Source organism: Ochotona princeps, chromosome 18 (assembly GCF_030435755.1).
Source record: "Ochotona princeps isolate mOchPri1 chromosome 18, mOchPri1.hap1, whole genome shotgun sequence".
NCBI lineage: Eukaryota > Metazoa > Chordata > Mammalia > Lagomorpha > Ochotonidae > Ochotona > Ochotona princeps.
In genome coordinates this window covers 46,449,104-46,463,793 of record NC_080849.1, presented here as the reverse complement: position 1 = coordinate 46,463,793, position 14,690 = coordinate 46,449,104, and the positions used below count along the sequence as shown (strand labels likewise).

At 42.4% G+C, this 14,690-nt stretch overlaps 1 protein-coding gene across 1 annotated transcript in view; it reads left to right on the top strand.

Moving 5' to 3' along the window:
• Positions 1 to 14,690, top strand: part of L3MBTL4 (L3MBTL histone methyl-lysine binding protein 4) — a 391,255-nt gene that overhangs the window by 275,090 nt on the left and 101,475 nt on the right. The window contains exon 15 of the mRNA XM_058677030.1: positions 9,184 to 9,342. Coding sequence (XP_058533013.1) covers positions 9,184 to 9,342 — 159 coding nt within the window. The remainder of the gene's footprint in view (positions 1 to 9,183; positions 9,343 to 14,690) is intronic.

Here is a 14,690-nt window from a genome sequence, read left to right as displayed (position 1 = left end):
GCATGAGATGGCCTGGCTTTATACGGTTCACATCAACACTAATAATGACCTACAATTTTTTTCAGAGTTGTGTAATTTTTAATTTTTTATTTTGAATTTTATGGTTCGGCCTATGATTTTTAAGAAACTTTATTGTAGTTGAGAAGATGAATATATAGAAACCATAATATACTGAGGAAAAATAATCATAGAAAATGAAGAGTGTACGTTAAGCCAGACAGCAGTGTGACCAGAGCTTTGGTCAAGTAAACCATGAAGATGGAGCTCACATGGAGAGATGACTGCAATCTAATGAGACAGGACTTCCAGTTCCAGGCAAAGTAATTTCAGCTTGGCTCTAAGCACTCATTTGTAGCAATTGGAAGAAGGAAAGCAGAGACTGTTTCCTTCTGAAATGCATGTGCCATATGAAGATTAAATTCCTGTGGCTAACAGTAGTATGTATCACAGAGGGATAAATTAGAGTTGGAAAGAAATTGCATTTTTCAAATGCACACAGGCCCGGGTGCTATAGTAAGCTGTGTGCAGCTAGTGCAGCAGTACAGCCTTCACCTTGTCACAGTGAGGGCACTCTCATCTTCATGTTACACAGAGGAAGTCATGAGGTAGAGCGCGCGAAGACTGCGGTAGAGCAAGGCTGAAGTTTAGTCTCACCTGTATCCAAAGCCTCTTGTACTGCCGCAGGACTCCCCAGTGCTTCAGTTGGGTAAGATAATTTGCTTTGAGAAATGAAGAGCACTTCACAGGGAATCTAATAAAGTTTCCTACTATTGAAAGGAGAGTTGGTGGGATTCCATTTCCAGAAAGACAAAACAGAACCACCTTTCTTTGTTCCTCCCGCTAAAATCTGGGCATCACAGCGAGCAGGAAAAAAAGGCAGACTATCTGGGGACGCAGAAATCCAAGGACAGTGCAATAATGAGGTCTCTGAGTTTTCCTTCCCTTTGTTGATCTTGCACAGGTTGTCAGAAGAGCCAGAAATCTGGAAAAACCTACAGAAAACACAAGAATATCTTCTCTCCCCAATCCTGATCTCTGCAGCCAAGCAACAAGGGAGGGGAAAGTCTGTCAATAGCAAAAACTTATTCAGCAACCACCCACTCCATTCAACACCAAATGAATGCATCACCTCCAAGGAAGATGTGACTGAAGACCTGTAATGAGGCCCCGCGTTCCCATGCACTACCACCACCACCACCTTCAAGGTGGTGTGAGAAAAATCTGAACGGGTACCCAGGCCATTCATCCATCTTTGGGGATAACTGTTCTCTTGCCCCAGGGCACGCACAGATAGTGGGAAACCTGGGTGTACACCACCTCTGCCAAAGTCAAACAAAACTATAGAGAAAAATCTCTAACACAGTAACTTGTATATGGGAATCAAGAATAGAATTGAAATTGCAATCCAGGGTGCATATACACAGGCTGGGTTACCTCTGGCACATCCAGAAAACAAAGACTACAACAGACCTACACAACAGACCTACACAAGTTATTACTAAAGGCAGGTCAGTGGCACTTTTGCTGCGTCAGGGAGGTGACAAGCTCTGAATGGCAGCAGAACAGTTACCATATGAGGCTAGTCTTGAGGTTAGATCTGTGAGACAGCTACTGGGGCAGATGTCCATGACTTGTATGTTTCCTCCTTCTCTCTGTGGTGGTGTTGTGGGGAGTGACAGGGTGATCCACTTTGTGGATTTTCACAAGTGTAGGAAGCTGTTCTCTTCAATTCTGACAGAGGAGTGTCAGCACCTTTTCTGCAGTCCAATTGTAGCAACGCTACCCTGCCTCTGTAGGGCTGGTGGAGCCATGGGTAGAACCAGCACCCTGCTGGCCAGGGAGGTGTCAGCAGGCCTGGTGACGGGGTAGAACCAGCACCCTGCTGGCCAGGGAGGTGTCAGCAGAGCTGGTGACGGGGGTAGAACCAGCACCCTCCTGGCCAGGGAGGTGTCAGCAGGCCTGGTGACGGGGGTAGAACCAGCACCCTCCTGGCCAGGGAGGTGTCAGCAGAGCTGGTGACGGGGTAGAACCAGCACCCTGCTGGCCAGGGAGGTGTCAGCAGGCCTGGTGACGGGGGTAGAACCAGCACCCTGCTGGCCAGGGAGGTGTCAGCAGGCCTGGTGACGGGGGTAGAACCAGCACCCTCCTGGCCAGGGAGGTGTCAGCAGAGCTGGTGACGGGGGTAGAACCAGCACCCTGCTGGCCAGGGAGGTGTCAGCAGGCCTGGTGACGGGGGTAGAACCAGCACCCTGCTGGCCAGGGAGGTGTCAGCAGGCCTGGTGACGGGGTAGAACCAGCACCCTGCTGGCCAGGGAGGTGTCAGCAGGCCTGGTGACGGGGTAGAACCAGCACCCTGCTGGCCAGGGAGGTGTCAGCAGGCCTGGTGAAGGGTCTGAACTTCCACCACCTCCACTTAACAGTGTGACTTCCACCTAAAACAGAAGGCTTACAGTGTCCCGAATACCCAAATTTTAACCAAAAAAATACTCAGCACACCATGAGCCTGGAAAATCTCAACTTGAAGGAGAAGACGATCATGGAGCTGATATATGTGCTGCAATTATCTCACAAGACCTGTAAAACAGCCATCATAAAAACTCTTCAAGCGGCAATTAACACACTAGAAACAAATGAGAAGATAGCCTGGCCAAAGTAAAAGCTCAATGAAATGAAAATGTTAGAATTGACAAACATAGTAACTATGATAAAAGGAATAATTGCTATTTGGGTTAGAACAGGCCTTGTTAAAAACTCACGGAGTATTTAATTGGTACTAGTATCAGGGTCGTGTGTGAATTATCTCATTTAGTTTTCACCATAACTCCTATGAGCCAGTGTTACCATCATTATTTTATAAGTGAAGAAGTGAAAAATAGAGGTTGGATTAATTGTGGAATTAACTCAGTTTTTATCTGTTGTTAAGTCCACACTTTTCTCCACCACAGTAAGCTGATTTTGATTCAAAAAGTTAACTAGTAATTCTCTTCCATTCTCCTAATTGTCCATTGTTGGGAGAGTTTGTAATATCTGGGATGATTCAACATAATGAATTGCTCTAGAGAAATGTGTTTTTACAACTAAAGGGGTTTCATCCAACTCTTTGGATTCTGAGTTTTATGCATATGCAGATTTGCTTAATTCTACTTATGAAAAAAATTTACTTCTCGTACTTCTTTTATACTCTGTAGGCATTCAATTTTCTAGTGCTTGAAGTAACAAGTAAAGGTGCCTGCTACTTTATGGAAAGGAGTTAGTGAGAATTAGAAAAATGTCTCATTTTAACACCACAAGTATTTGAAGAAAGTAGATTCAAAGTCCTGAGAATCTCAAATGTACCAGTTGTGTTTTGCCCTTTTGAATGTACGAGAAAATAAAGTGTAAGTCGTGTTCCATCCTGAGCAGATTCTGAGCACTACTGGGAGCTCATCCTTTCTCTTGGCATTCCCGTATGTGTCCTTTGTAACTGTTCTTGATCCTCAAAGACGTAAAAGTCAGCAACAATTTAAGTCATGTGTTAGCTTTTAAAAGTTTGCATAGAAAGTATTATAGCTACCCTATAATTTTAACAGTCTGCCTTTCTGTATTTATCATGTCATTTGGTGCCATCTAGCCAAGAAGTCAGTATGTTCTCAGGAATGAAAGATTTCCATTTGACATCTTTATACTATGAGAGGTCTTGAGAAAGTTAGCGAAAATAATATGTTGTCTTTAATTTCCATCTTTTTCAAGAGTCCTTTGAAGCCCTCCTTGCCTCCTACAGATAAGATTAGACTATGCAAGTGTTAAGGACAGCAGAATTCTGACAAGGGCTGGACTGTGCTTATGCAGTTAAATGATAGAATAAACAGAACCAACTCTTACTAAGAAGTAGTGTGGGGTAGGGGATGCTATTGCTTCTCTTGGTACCAGGTATGGTGTGCATACCTCCCTCAGCAAGAGCCACCTGTGGTCAGGATGGTGCTCTGGCTGCCACCAGGCCACATCGGAGGTCAACAGCATTTATTATCTCCTTCCTGCCAATTGGCATCATTGAATCCATCTCTCTGCCTAGTCTAAAAATCCTCTTGTGTTCTGACAGAAATGACCTATCAATGATTCATTTACTCTACCCTTTGTTTCTGGGGACAACCCGCTTCAGACCTTGTCTTTCATAAATACTTCCAGATTAAGACCTCCCCTGACCCCCCCGCCACTAACTGGTTAACTCTTACTCCAAATTAAGAGATGACTCTCCAGTGTTGTCTTATCTATGTCCCAGAATGAAAATAACTGACGGGTAAAATAGCAGAATACAACAGAACTGTTCAGCCGCAATTATGGGATGCCTGTGCCTATAGCCAAGGCTTGCGTTTAACTCCTGGATCTTCTCTATGGTGCACACTTCTGGAGAAGCTGGTGATGGTTTAGATATCTGGGTCCCTTCTACACGTTTGCAAGATGTGAATGAAGTTCCTGGCTCCTACAGGCATTTGAGGAATGAACCACGGATTGGGAACTCTCTTCTTAATTGAAGATAAACAAACAAATCTAAGTTGGTATTCAACCTAGAAATGTAACAGACTTCGTGGAATGATGGCATGGTTTTATCCACAGTAGAGCTCTTTAAAAATTAGACTGTTTCTCTAACTCCTAGATGTAGGAGGGCACATTGCCATGTCTGAGCTCCCCGTGGGAGCCATTTGCCTATGTCAGGGATTTCACTTTTCAGGATTAGAAGAAAGGTTGTCAACAATTTGACACTTGCTGAAATACTGCTGACTTCTGGGTTTTTATTTATGTTTTGAAGTATAGTACTCAAGAGACTAGTGTGTCTGCCATTTTACAAAAAGCTGTAATGCTTCCAAGTCTTTGGAATGTCATGTTATAGCAAGAAAATGGCACTCAGCATTTAGTAGCAAGAGAGGATTTAGAACCTGGAGGCTGCTCCAGGCTGAAGGATTGACCGGAACCCTAATGGCATCAGTAAGTTGGAGCAAGGTGGTTATAATCTCATGACCACACTGTCCCTGTTTGGGGTTTGACAATGTGGCCATTTGTCTTCAGCAGAGAAGGGTAGTTAGAGCAAAGCAGGAGCCAAATTTGGTGCTTCACTGGGGTGTAGGGAAGTGAAACATTGCTGCAGCAAGATACAAGTGTAGCTGAGTGAGTAGCACCTGGGGACCATGAAGTTGGCAGTCAGTGGCCATCATCAAGTCTGATGGGGAGAACCCAAGATGGTTTGTGGGGAAGGGAATAATAGGGATCACTTAAGGTGAGAATCACACAGAGGCTGGCCAGGGTGTCTGGGAAGTGGACCATTGCTTCCTAGATTGGGATCAGGAGGCAGGGACATTTATTGAGAACAGAATAGGAACCAGCGGTTCTGTAGCAGTAAGCACCTAAATTCCAATCCAGGAAGTAGATAAGATGCTTCAGTCCAAGGTAGATGCCAAGTTAGAAGACCAGGGCCCCCAAAACCAAATTGGAGTCCAGGCAAAGCACATCGAAGGCATTAGGGCTACAGCTAGCTGCAGGATAGAACCTGTGGACTTAGGATGGGACCACTAAGGTCAGTGGCCCCAAGTCAAAGTGCATCCTGGGCCTATGAAGAAATTGCACATAAGGCTGCAGTTGTGGCACCCTTGTTATGGGGCACAGGAAGGAATCGCAGGCCTCAGAATGCAGAGACCTGCCACAGCTGCTTGGTGTTGCTGCCCAAGAAGGCCTTGCTCACCACAACTTAAACACGAAGCCATTTCTGATGGTCTTAGGAGTTTAACTAACTTAAATATCCTACAAATAAACAAGCATTTAGAAAAAGATTTATTATTTTTATTGGAGAAGCATAGTTAGAAAGAAGGAGAGAATATGAGAAAGATCTTCCATCCACTGGTTACTCTCCAGGTGGATGCAACGGCCTGAGCTGAACCAGTCCAAAGCCAGGAGTCAGGAGCTTCTGGTTTGCATGCTGGTGCAGGGTCCCAAGGCTTTGGACCGTCCTCAACTGTTTTCCCAGGCCACAAGCAGGGAACTAGGTGGGAAATGAAGCAACCAGGATATGAACTGGCATCTATGGGATCCTGGAGCATGCAAAGTGAGGATTTAGCCACTGAACCATAGCACAGGATCCACAAGCAAACATTTTTAATTGTAATAACTTTATACTTCTTCCCATCGTAAGCAAAGAGGACCACCAGGGTCTTTTGGAAGTTTCTCTGCTGCTGTCCAGCAGCTTCTTCCTTATTTGGACTGTTGATGGAATTAAGTCCACATGTTTAATCAGTTATTGTCATACCATATGAAATTCCTGACAGTCAACTCTCTTTGATGTTTTAAACCTGCAATTTCACATGAATCAATCTGATAGTTCCTGCTGTCTCTTCCTTCCTTCTACTTCTTTTTTTTTTTCAACTGACAGATTTGCTCTGTGAATTAAGGAGGAAGAGTGGAAATGGTGTGCTCAGCAAAGGAACCAAAGCTGACTGAGGGAGCTGGCTCCTGCACTCTGCTCCACCCCCAAAAGCTGCAGCATTTAAACTGCTGAGCTTCATCTCTGTTGAACTGAAGTTTGAATGCACTGCCACTTATCAATTGGAAACTCTTACCTTGACTAAAAGAGCTCTAAGTCATGGCAATTTCAGCTTGTGTCAGAAATTTTCTAATGGAACTATTTTTTTAAGAACCATATTTGGCTAAATCCCAAACTTCAGAAGTTAATTTAAGTGATTTTGTGATATATTGGATGCCAACATCAGTCTTTTCTGTTCATATGTGAGAAGATCCGTATAGAATCAAGCATGGCTTTAAACACACAAGCACACGTTTATACATATATATACAAGTAAGGGCCTGGGTTTGCTAAACGGATACCATCTCTTTAAGGTAACTGCTTCCTTGGAGAGAAACCAGGCAAGCACAGAATTACAATCCAGAAAGGACTCTTGGCGGCTTAGAACCCTGGGTCTGAGGTTCAAAGCCATGCAGACAATTATATCTGAAAGCTCCCCCAACGCCCCCCCCTTATGTATTTCCCTTCGTCATCATTTTCTTTCAAAATCTTCACCAAAAATCTTCTGCAAAGTAAGGTTTTAGTCATTTAGTTTATTCTTTTGAACTTCATGGACCTCACATGCTTGGCCTCACAATGGGGAACTATTCCATTGTAGTGACACTGCTGGGGTTCTGTCCAGTTTTGTATTCCTCATTACATAAGAGAAAAAGCAGAGCTGGAATGAAATTAGGAAACAGGCAAATTATTAAACATCTAGGTGAACCAGTTTCTGATAAAGATCAAAGGGGAAAAATCCTCTCTGGGTGAACAAGTGCTGAGCAAAACCCATGAAGGTGGCAGTCTCCAGATGCGGGGCACATACACTGGGAGGGGACACTAGGAGTACCATGTGGCATGAGTGTGAGGTTAAATAATAGAAAGTTTTCTACTGTGCTCATGGTTCAAAAATCTGAAAGGGGAAGTCTGTGCTGGACTGAGAATTAAGCTGCCCTTGATGGGATCAGTGAAAATGCAGTTGTACTTGTTAAAACTGCTCTCAGTTTCTCGGTAGGCTGATGGCTTTCAACTTGCATCTCCCTTTACATCTCTCTCCCTTACATCTCCTTTGGTGCAGCCTTAATTGCTGCACTGTTGTGAATGGAAACAGAATTTCCCCTCCCAGCTCTTCACATTTCTTCTTCTGATAATGCTCAAGTCATTGCCCCTATTCTGCCCACCTGATTGGTAAATATCTATTTTGAAGATGCCCACAAAAATGAATCTTTAAAATGAGGTTAGTTATAATAAGTTTTATGAAAAACTATGGAAGAATTTTACAAATCAGGTCCATCCTGTCTCGTTGGGCCATTGGCCTGTCATCCTGCGTACCCTAACTGAATTTTAGATCTCCATTCAGCACATGGCTTGGTACTAAAGTCCTTCTGGAAATGGATGGCTTACGGGTCCTTTTCAGAAAACTCAGTCAGATTTTAGGCCAAGGAACATATGTTTGGTCCTTGATTTTTGTCAAGAAAAATTTCCATGTATTCAAAAGACTGGTAGGTATCAGATATCAGCAAAATTACAGTTAACAGGAAGTGAATTACTAAATAAGGCACTCCTGCCTGTGTTGATGTGTTTGACCTCTTGCTCACCTAGACATAAGCAATGGTAATACTATGGTGCTAACAGCAGCTACATCCAGGCCTGTGTGTGTGTGTGTGTGTGTGTGTGTGGTACATGTGTACCTGTATGTACTCCTGTGGGTATGTGCTTTTTGTGTTTGTGTCTGCATGCATATGTATGAGTGTATATATCCCCGTTTTTGTGCACGTGAGGTTTCTCAGGGGCACAACACCCTTATAGGTCTATCTGCCTGTCTTGTCTCTGGGAAATCCTCAGAAGCTCAGGCAGGACGCCTTCTCCAGGGGAGTCCACAGACGACCTGTCATGCCTGTACTTACTTCCCTTGCCACTGGCTGCCTAGCTTGCTAAGTAGCAGTGGAGATTTGGGGCCTCCTTGGGAGCAGGGACCTGGGACTGCCCCTCAACCTGTAAGCAGGCCATTTGCCCTTGCATACCGTTGTTAGTGCCACCCACACTCAGGATGCAGTTCTTGGCCTTGGCTGTTGTTAGGGGCAGGGAATCAGGCCAGCTGGGCCCAGGTCACTGCTCTTTGACCTGCCAGGGAAAACTGTAGCTCCCAACACAAAAGCAACTAGGGAGGGAGTTTTAAGGGCTTTAAACAGATATGCAGATGCTGTGTTTCTGGAAATATGAATATTAAGAAATGAAAAATAATATTCTCAAATGTGTTAAATATTTTTAATTACCCATGGCATTTTGTGACGTCATGGTCAAACCAGGGTATAAATTCTGGAGGATACACACTTCGAATCAAGTATTACATGACATTTCCCTTGCTCTACAGGAAGCCCATCCTCATGCTATTCTTAGATTTTTATGTTTCCCACGTTGTAAAAGCCATATGTGCTGATGAATCTGCCTATAATACTTCCCTGACCGATGTCCATGGTTCTAGAGCTTGAGATTTACTTTAAAGGCACATGAAAAGAAATTGTTATTTGATTGTGTTCAGTGACAATGTTTCTATTCAGTTTCTAAGCATGAGATGTAAGTATGTTCCAGTGACAATGGACCCCTGATTTATCTCTAGAGACTGACAACTGTGCTTTCATTTTTATACAAACCAGTGCTTTTGGCTGCCCATATTCAGACATGAACTTGAAAAAGGAGACAACACTTCATGATCGTTTGAAAGAACAAACGCAGGCAAATTTGGAATCAGACTCTTCACAGTCAAAACAGAAAAATCTCCGTAGTTTGAACTTCAATGGAAAACATCAGTCCAGGTAAGAAACTTTTTGAAAATGTGAACCAGACTGTAAACCACATAGAATAGCACAAATTGGAACAAAATAGAATGAATTTGTTAATGATAATAGTTTCTTAGATTTTTTTCAAATTAAATCTTTGAATGTCTGGATGTTGTTATGTTCACTGCTTCATAGAACTCATGCAAGCTTTGATCTTCATAAAAATATTTCCATTGCTTTTTTCTCCCAAACTTTAATTTACTTCCTGCTAAATGTTCATGTATGTGTGGAAATATATGCCAGCAGTACAATTCTAGAATATTCCCTATGACTTTCAACATCTTCATTCTTCGGAGTCACACGCAGGGCACAAATGTTGCTCTTCATGTCAGGTCTAGTACTTAGATCCACTTGACCATACGAAGTCTAACCTGTTACTTGTCTCTGTCATCTTTGATACAAACCTCAGATGTGATCTTTGCTCATTGAATTGTTTCCATTTATGTTTATTGCTAACACATCATCCTATTGTTTCTGTATATATAAACTTATGATTTTGAGTATCATTTTCAAACTTTATTTTCATGTACTTATTTTCATAAGAACTTATAAATACAACTTAATTTGGTATTTTTTGATCTGAGGGAGTAAGCAATCTTTTTTAAAGATATATTTATTTTTATTGGAAAGGCAAATTTGCAGAGAGGAGAGACAGAGAGAAAGATCTTCCATCTGTTAGTTCACTCCTCAAATGGCTACAACATCCAGAGCTGAATTGATCTGAAGCCAGGGTCCCAAGGCTTTCGGCCATCCTCCACTGCTTTTCCAGTCCACAAGCAGGGAGCTGGATAGGACACAGACAGGCACCCCTATGGGATCCTTGTGCTTGTAGGGGGAGGATTAGCTAACTGAGTCATTGTCCCCTAGTAAACGATCTTATTAGCCTTCCCAGTGTTTGCATGGGGAGGTCTAGCCAAATGAGCCATCGTACCAGCCCTGAGGAAACAACCTTAATAACATCATTTCTCCAAAGAGTCCCATACGCCATGTAGGGAATTGCAACCTTACCTAAATAATGGACAACCTGACAGGGACTGCCAAGAGAGGCTGGGCAAGGAGTGAGAAACAGGAGTTTCCAGCCCTGCTGCAGGCAGAAGGTGGTTGTGTCCAAGACCCCTGCCCCACCTGCATAGCAGAGCCCTGTTCCTTTTCCCCTCACATGGCAGGTGAGGAGGCTCTGCTGCTCTGGGACATGGAATTGCCCCAGATGATGTACACACCACTCCCAGCAAGTGTGAAGTATGCTCTTATTTCATACAAATGTGTTTCGGAGTATTTGTGTGACACTTCAGTTTTGTAGAATAGCCTGTCTGGGTGAGATGATTCTCCCTGGGCTGCAGGTTCATTTTCCTCTGGATTGCATGATCTGTTTCCCACGGGTACACACGCGTCTCTATTTTTGCAGCGTCGCTTGCATCTTTATTGCTTGTTACACACCCACTCCTCTTGTTGAAACTTCACAGGGTCTGCCTGTTCTTTACTGCTTTTCACACCCACGCTGTTTACAACTTAAGTAGTTGAGAACTTCAGTGTCCTCTCCAATTCTTTGTTGAGAATGTGTTTTCTGTTTCTTGATTTTTTTTTAACTGTACTCCATGGAAGAGGGTTTATTCCAAAATTATCAATAGTGTATCTATTAGCCGTCTTTCTTTTCTTTTTGCTATATCTTACTGTATTTTTACAAATACAAGTCTAACCTCTCGTAAATATTTCTGACATTCCTCCTCAGTGTTAAAAGCTACAGAGACTAAACAGATCTTTGAACTTTTTGAAAAAAATGATTACACTGTTGTATTCTCTTAGAGGTTAGTTAGACCCTTTTTTTTTTTAGCATAAACCTATTGCCTCCCTTATATGGAAATCCGCTTAGAAATTTACCTTTCTTGGTATTTTATCAGGTACTTTGCTATCTTTGAAAGTACTTTGCGTTTTAGACTGTCAGATAGATATGATTACTACAGATAGAAGAAGAATGTTAGTTGATGATGAAGTAGAAAATTTTAGTTCTGCCACATCTTGAATGTGGAGAGCTGTGTATGTCACTGAGGGAGTGGGGGGGTTGTACCATACACATCTTGAATCCCTGCATCTTCCTTCACTTTGAAAACAGAAGAGCCAAACCATCCATGCACTCCAGCCCAGCTCGTTTTTTTTTTTTTCTAATCAATCATTGTAATAGTATTCGGGTGCACAATATTGGGAGTCTTGCTCATGTGAAATCCTTCCTCCCACAAACTCCAAGACATCCTGATGTAAATTCCAGGGTGAAGAAAAAGAAGAAGAAGGAATAGTGTGAGGGGTTCCCAAGCAGCACCTGGAGAAGTGGGATATTTTTCCATGATATGTAGTTTTCCATGAGTGTTCTGGAAAGCCCCCATCTGTAGACCGATAGTGCCTAGAAAAAGGAGTACCTTGCAGTTGTCCTGACAGTTTACTGCCGTCCACTGCTGCGACTGCCATTTTTCTGACCCAAATCTGTGCTCTTAAAATCAAAACCAGATGGCAAATATTTCAATTTCATCTCTTCCACATGTTGAAAAGAGGTGTTTTTGTTAGCTTGGCTCCTGTTTAAGGAGAGAGTTGGAGTTTTAACTGGTAAAACTTACAACTACAGTTTCTACTGGCCTGCAGTCAATCCAAGGAGCATGAGCTCTGGGCCAGGCTATGTATTTGCTGACACAGATAGCTCTTACCACCTCGGAAGCTCCAGATTTCTTACCATTTGGCTGCAAAATATAAAATTAACTCTGCCTTGACATTCTTTCAGAATCAATTAGACGTTGCTCAGAAATTTAAATAATTTTGTCTTTCCCTTAGCTGCCCTCAAGTTTTGTGATTATTTTTAAATGTATATTTACTCATATTAATCTTTTGGGGAAGAAGCAATTATTAGCTAATTGATGCCTCCTCTGTATAATTTAGTAGTGGATATGTTCTGTTTCTGTCACATTTTTAGGAAAGCGTCATGATTTAAATTAGAATAGATTATATATTGCTAGATGTTTGCAAAATATACTTCAGAAACACTCAGGTATGCATCCTCTGTTAATTTTCCAAAGTCAGACTCAGGTTAGGCACACTTATTAAAGTGTGTGTTTTTTCCAACCTGTGTAAGATTCATGAAATTAGAGATGGTGTTCTTTATACTGATAAATGTGTGTTATAGCATATTCACAGAGGCTTGGGTTGGAGCAGTGATCTTACACTTGGGTTTCTTTTGCTTGGATGTGTTCCCTACTATTTTTTTTTGTGTGTGTGTGTGTGTGTGGAGGGGATGTGTTTCCTACTGTGTGTGTGTGGGGGATTTGTTCCCTAAAGTGTGTGTGCAGGGTATGTGTCCCCTACAGTGTGTGCATGTGTGCGTGTGTGTGTACACGCGTGCGTGTAGGGGATGTGTCCCCTGCAGTGTGTGTTTGAGGGCGTGATGGGTTCCCTACATTGTATGTGGGGGGTGTGTCCCCTACAGTGTTTGTGTGTGGGGATGTGTCCCCTACAGTGTTTGTGTGAGGGGGATGTGTCCCCTGCAGTGTTTGTGTGAGGGGGATGTGTCCCCTGCAGTGTTTGTGTGAGGGGGATGTGTCCCCTACAGTGTTTGTGTGAGGGGGATGTGTTCCCTACAGTGTGTGTGTGTGTGTGTGTGTGCGTGCGCACGCACGCAAGGGATATGTTCCCTACAGTGTGTATGTGCGAGCGGGTGGGGTGCTTTAATCTGCTCTAACAGCTGATTGTACATCCATGGCATTTGCAATTTCCCATCATTTTATGTATCAGGCAGAGCACACACTTTTGTTTTCCAAGTGTTGCTGGTTATTGGCAAATAGATAAAGAACTTTATAAGTAGCAGATCTGAGACTTACATATAGAATTTCTGGCTTAAACTATTGTGTTTCTGATTACAATAAATTAATTGTAACAGCAGAAATATCAATAGTAATAGCTATTTCTTTACCCATGTCGCACACTTCCTTTGGGCAACAAGAGTTGCTACAAAGTTTATATTAAACGTCTTATTGATTTTATTTCCTCTCCACAACAACTATTTCTCTGTTGGGTTTTCTTATTCTAATGTTTTCCCTCAGCACCTGGGAAGTTCAGAGAGATTATGCTATGTGTCCAACATTGTGTACTCATCAGTGGAAAACTTGGAATTGGAATCTAGAACTGCCTGACTCCAAGTCACACACATGTGTCCACTGCATTAGGCCAGCAGCAGAATGACAGTTTCTATTTTGAAGAAGGACTGTCTGGGTTTCTGTCTATTCGGTTTGATTTCTGTCAAGAATTCTCAGGGTCATCCTCTGATGTATTTAGTTCTAGTTTAGTGAAAACAGAACTACCAAAGGGTAATATGCTTATCATGATTTCCCCAAAGTGTTTGTCTTCATTTATACTACAAATAATGCCAGATTTTCCATTGTGAGCACGTTTCATTATAATATGCTAACAGCATCTATCTGCAACAAGACAATAAAATTATAGTCATTAGGACATTTGGATCATAAAATTACTTTGAGATACAACTGTCCCCCACTGCCTTTCAGCTCCTTTCCCCAGGCCTGAGGAAGATATTTTTTCAGGTTTTTCCCACCCAGCTGAGTATACTTTAATAACCTTTTTTATTTGCCTGTCAAAATCAGTATTCAATAGAGTATTCTGATTCACACAACTAATGGCACCATCATTTGTTAAAATATCTGTGATGTTCAATCATGGCTATTAAGAAAATCTAAGGAAAATGCCTAATTAAAGCTCACTTTTTTATCCTGATTCCTGCATATTATAAACTGTGTTCACTTCTCAAAGGCCACTACCAGTAATAAAAGTGGCTAAGGAAAATTATGGCAATCAGAGGGAATGGCATGTAGTGGACTAGCTCCTCAGTGATCCCAATAATAAATAGCTCTGCCAAGAACTAACTGGGTTGTTTTCACTGCCCAAATTAGTTCCAATGTAATACCTTCAATGAGGGTCATTTCTAGAATTACAGTAGTATCATTTGGTTGTTCCACATATTAATCTCCCACATTAGTAAACAAGTTTTCTTTAACCCATTAGATCTTCCTCTTCTTGTTCCCACATGAAATTTCCTGCTTTGAGGCTGAAGCTACTCATGCTTCCCCAGCTGCTTCCATTCTCATCAGTAGTTGATCTTGTTGGTCTGCCCCCAAAGCCCTTTTCCCTGTCTTTCCTCTATCCTTTACTCTTTCCTAGGTCTCCTCCCCTCCCCACGGCTCAGCTCTGCTTTGACATTGTCTATAGCAGCCCCCAACTTCTATCAACTTCTTGAAGGTGGAGACTGTATTTTACAGGTCTCTATATTTCAA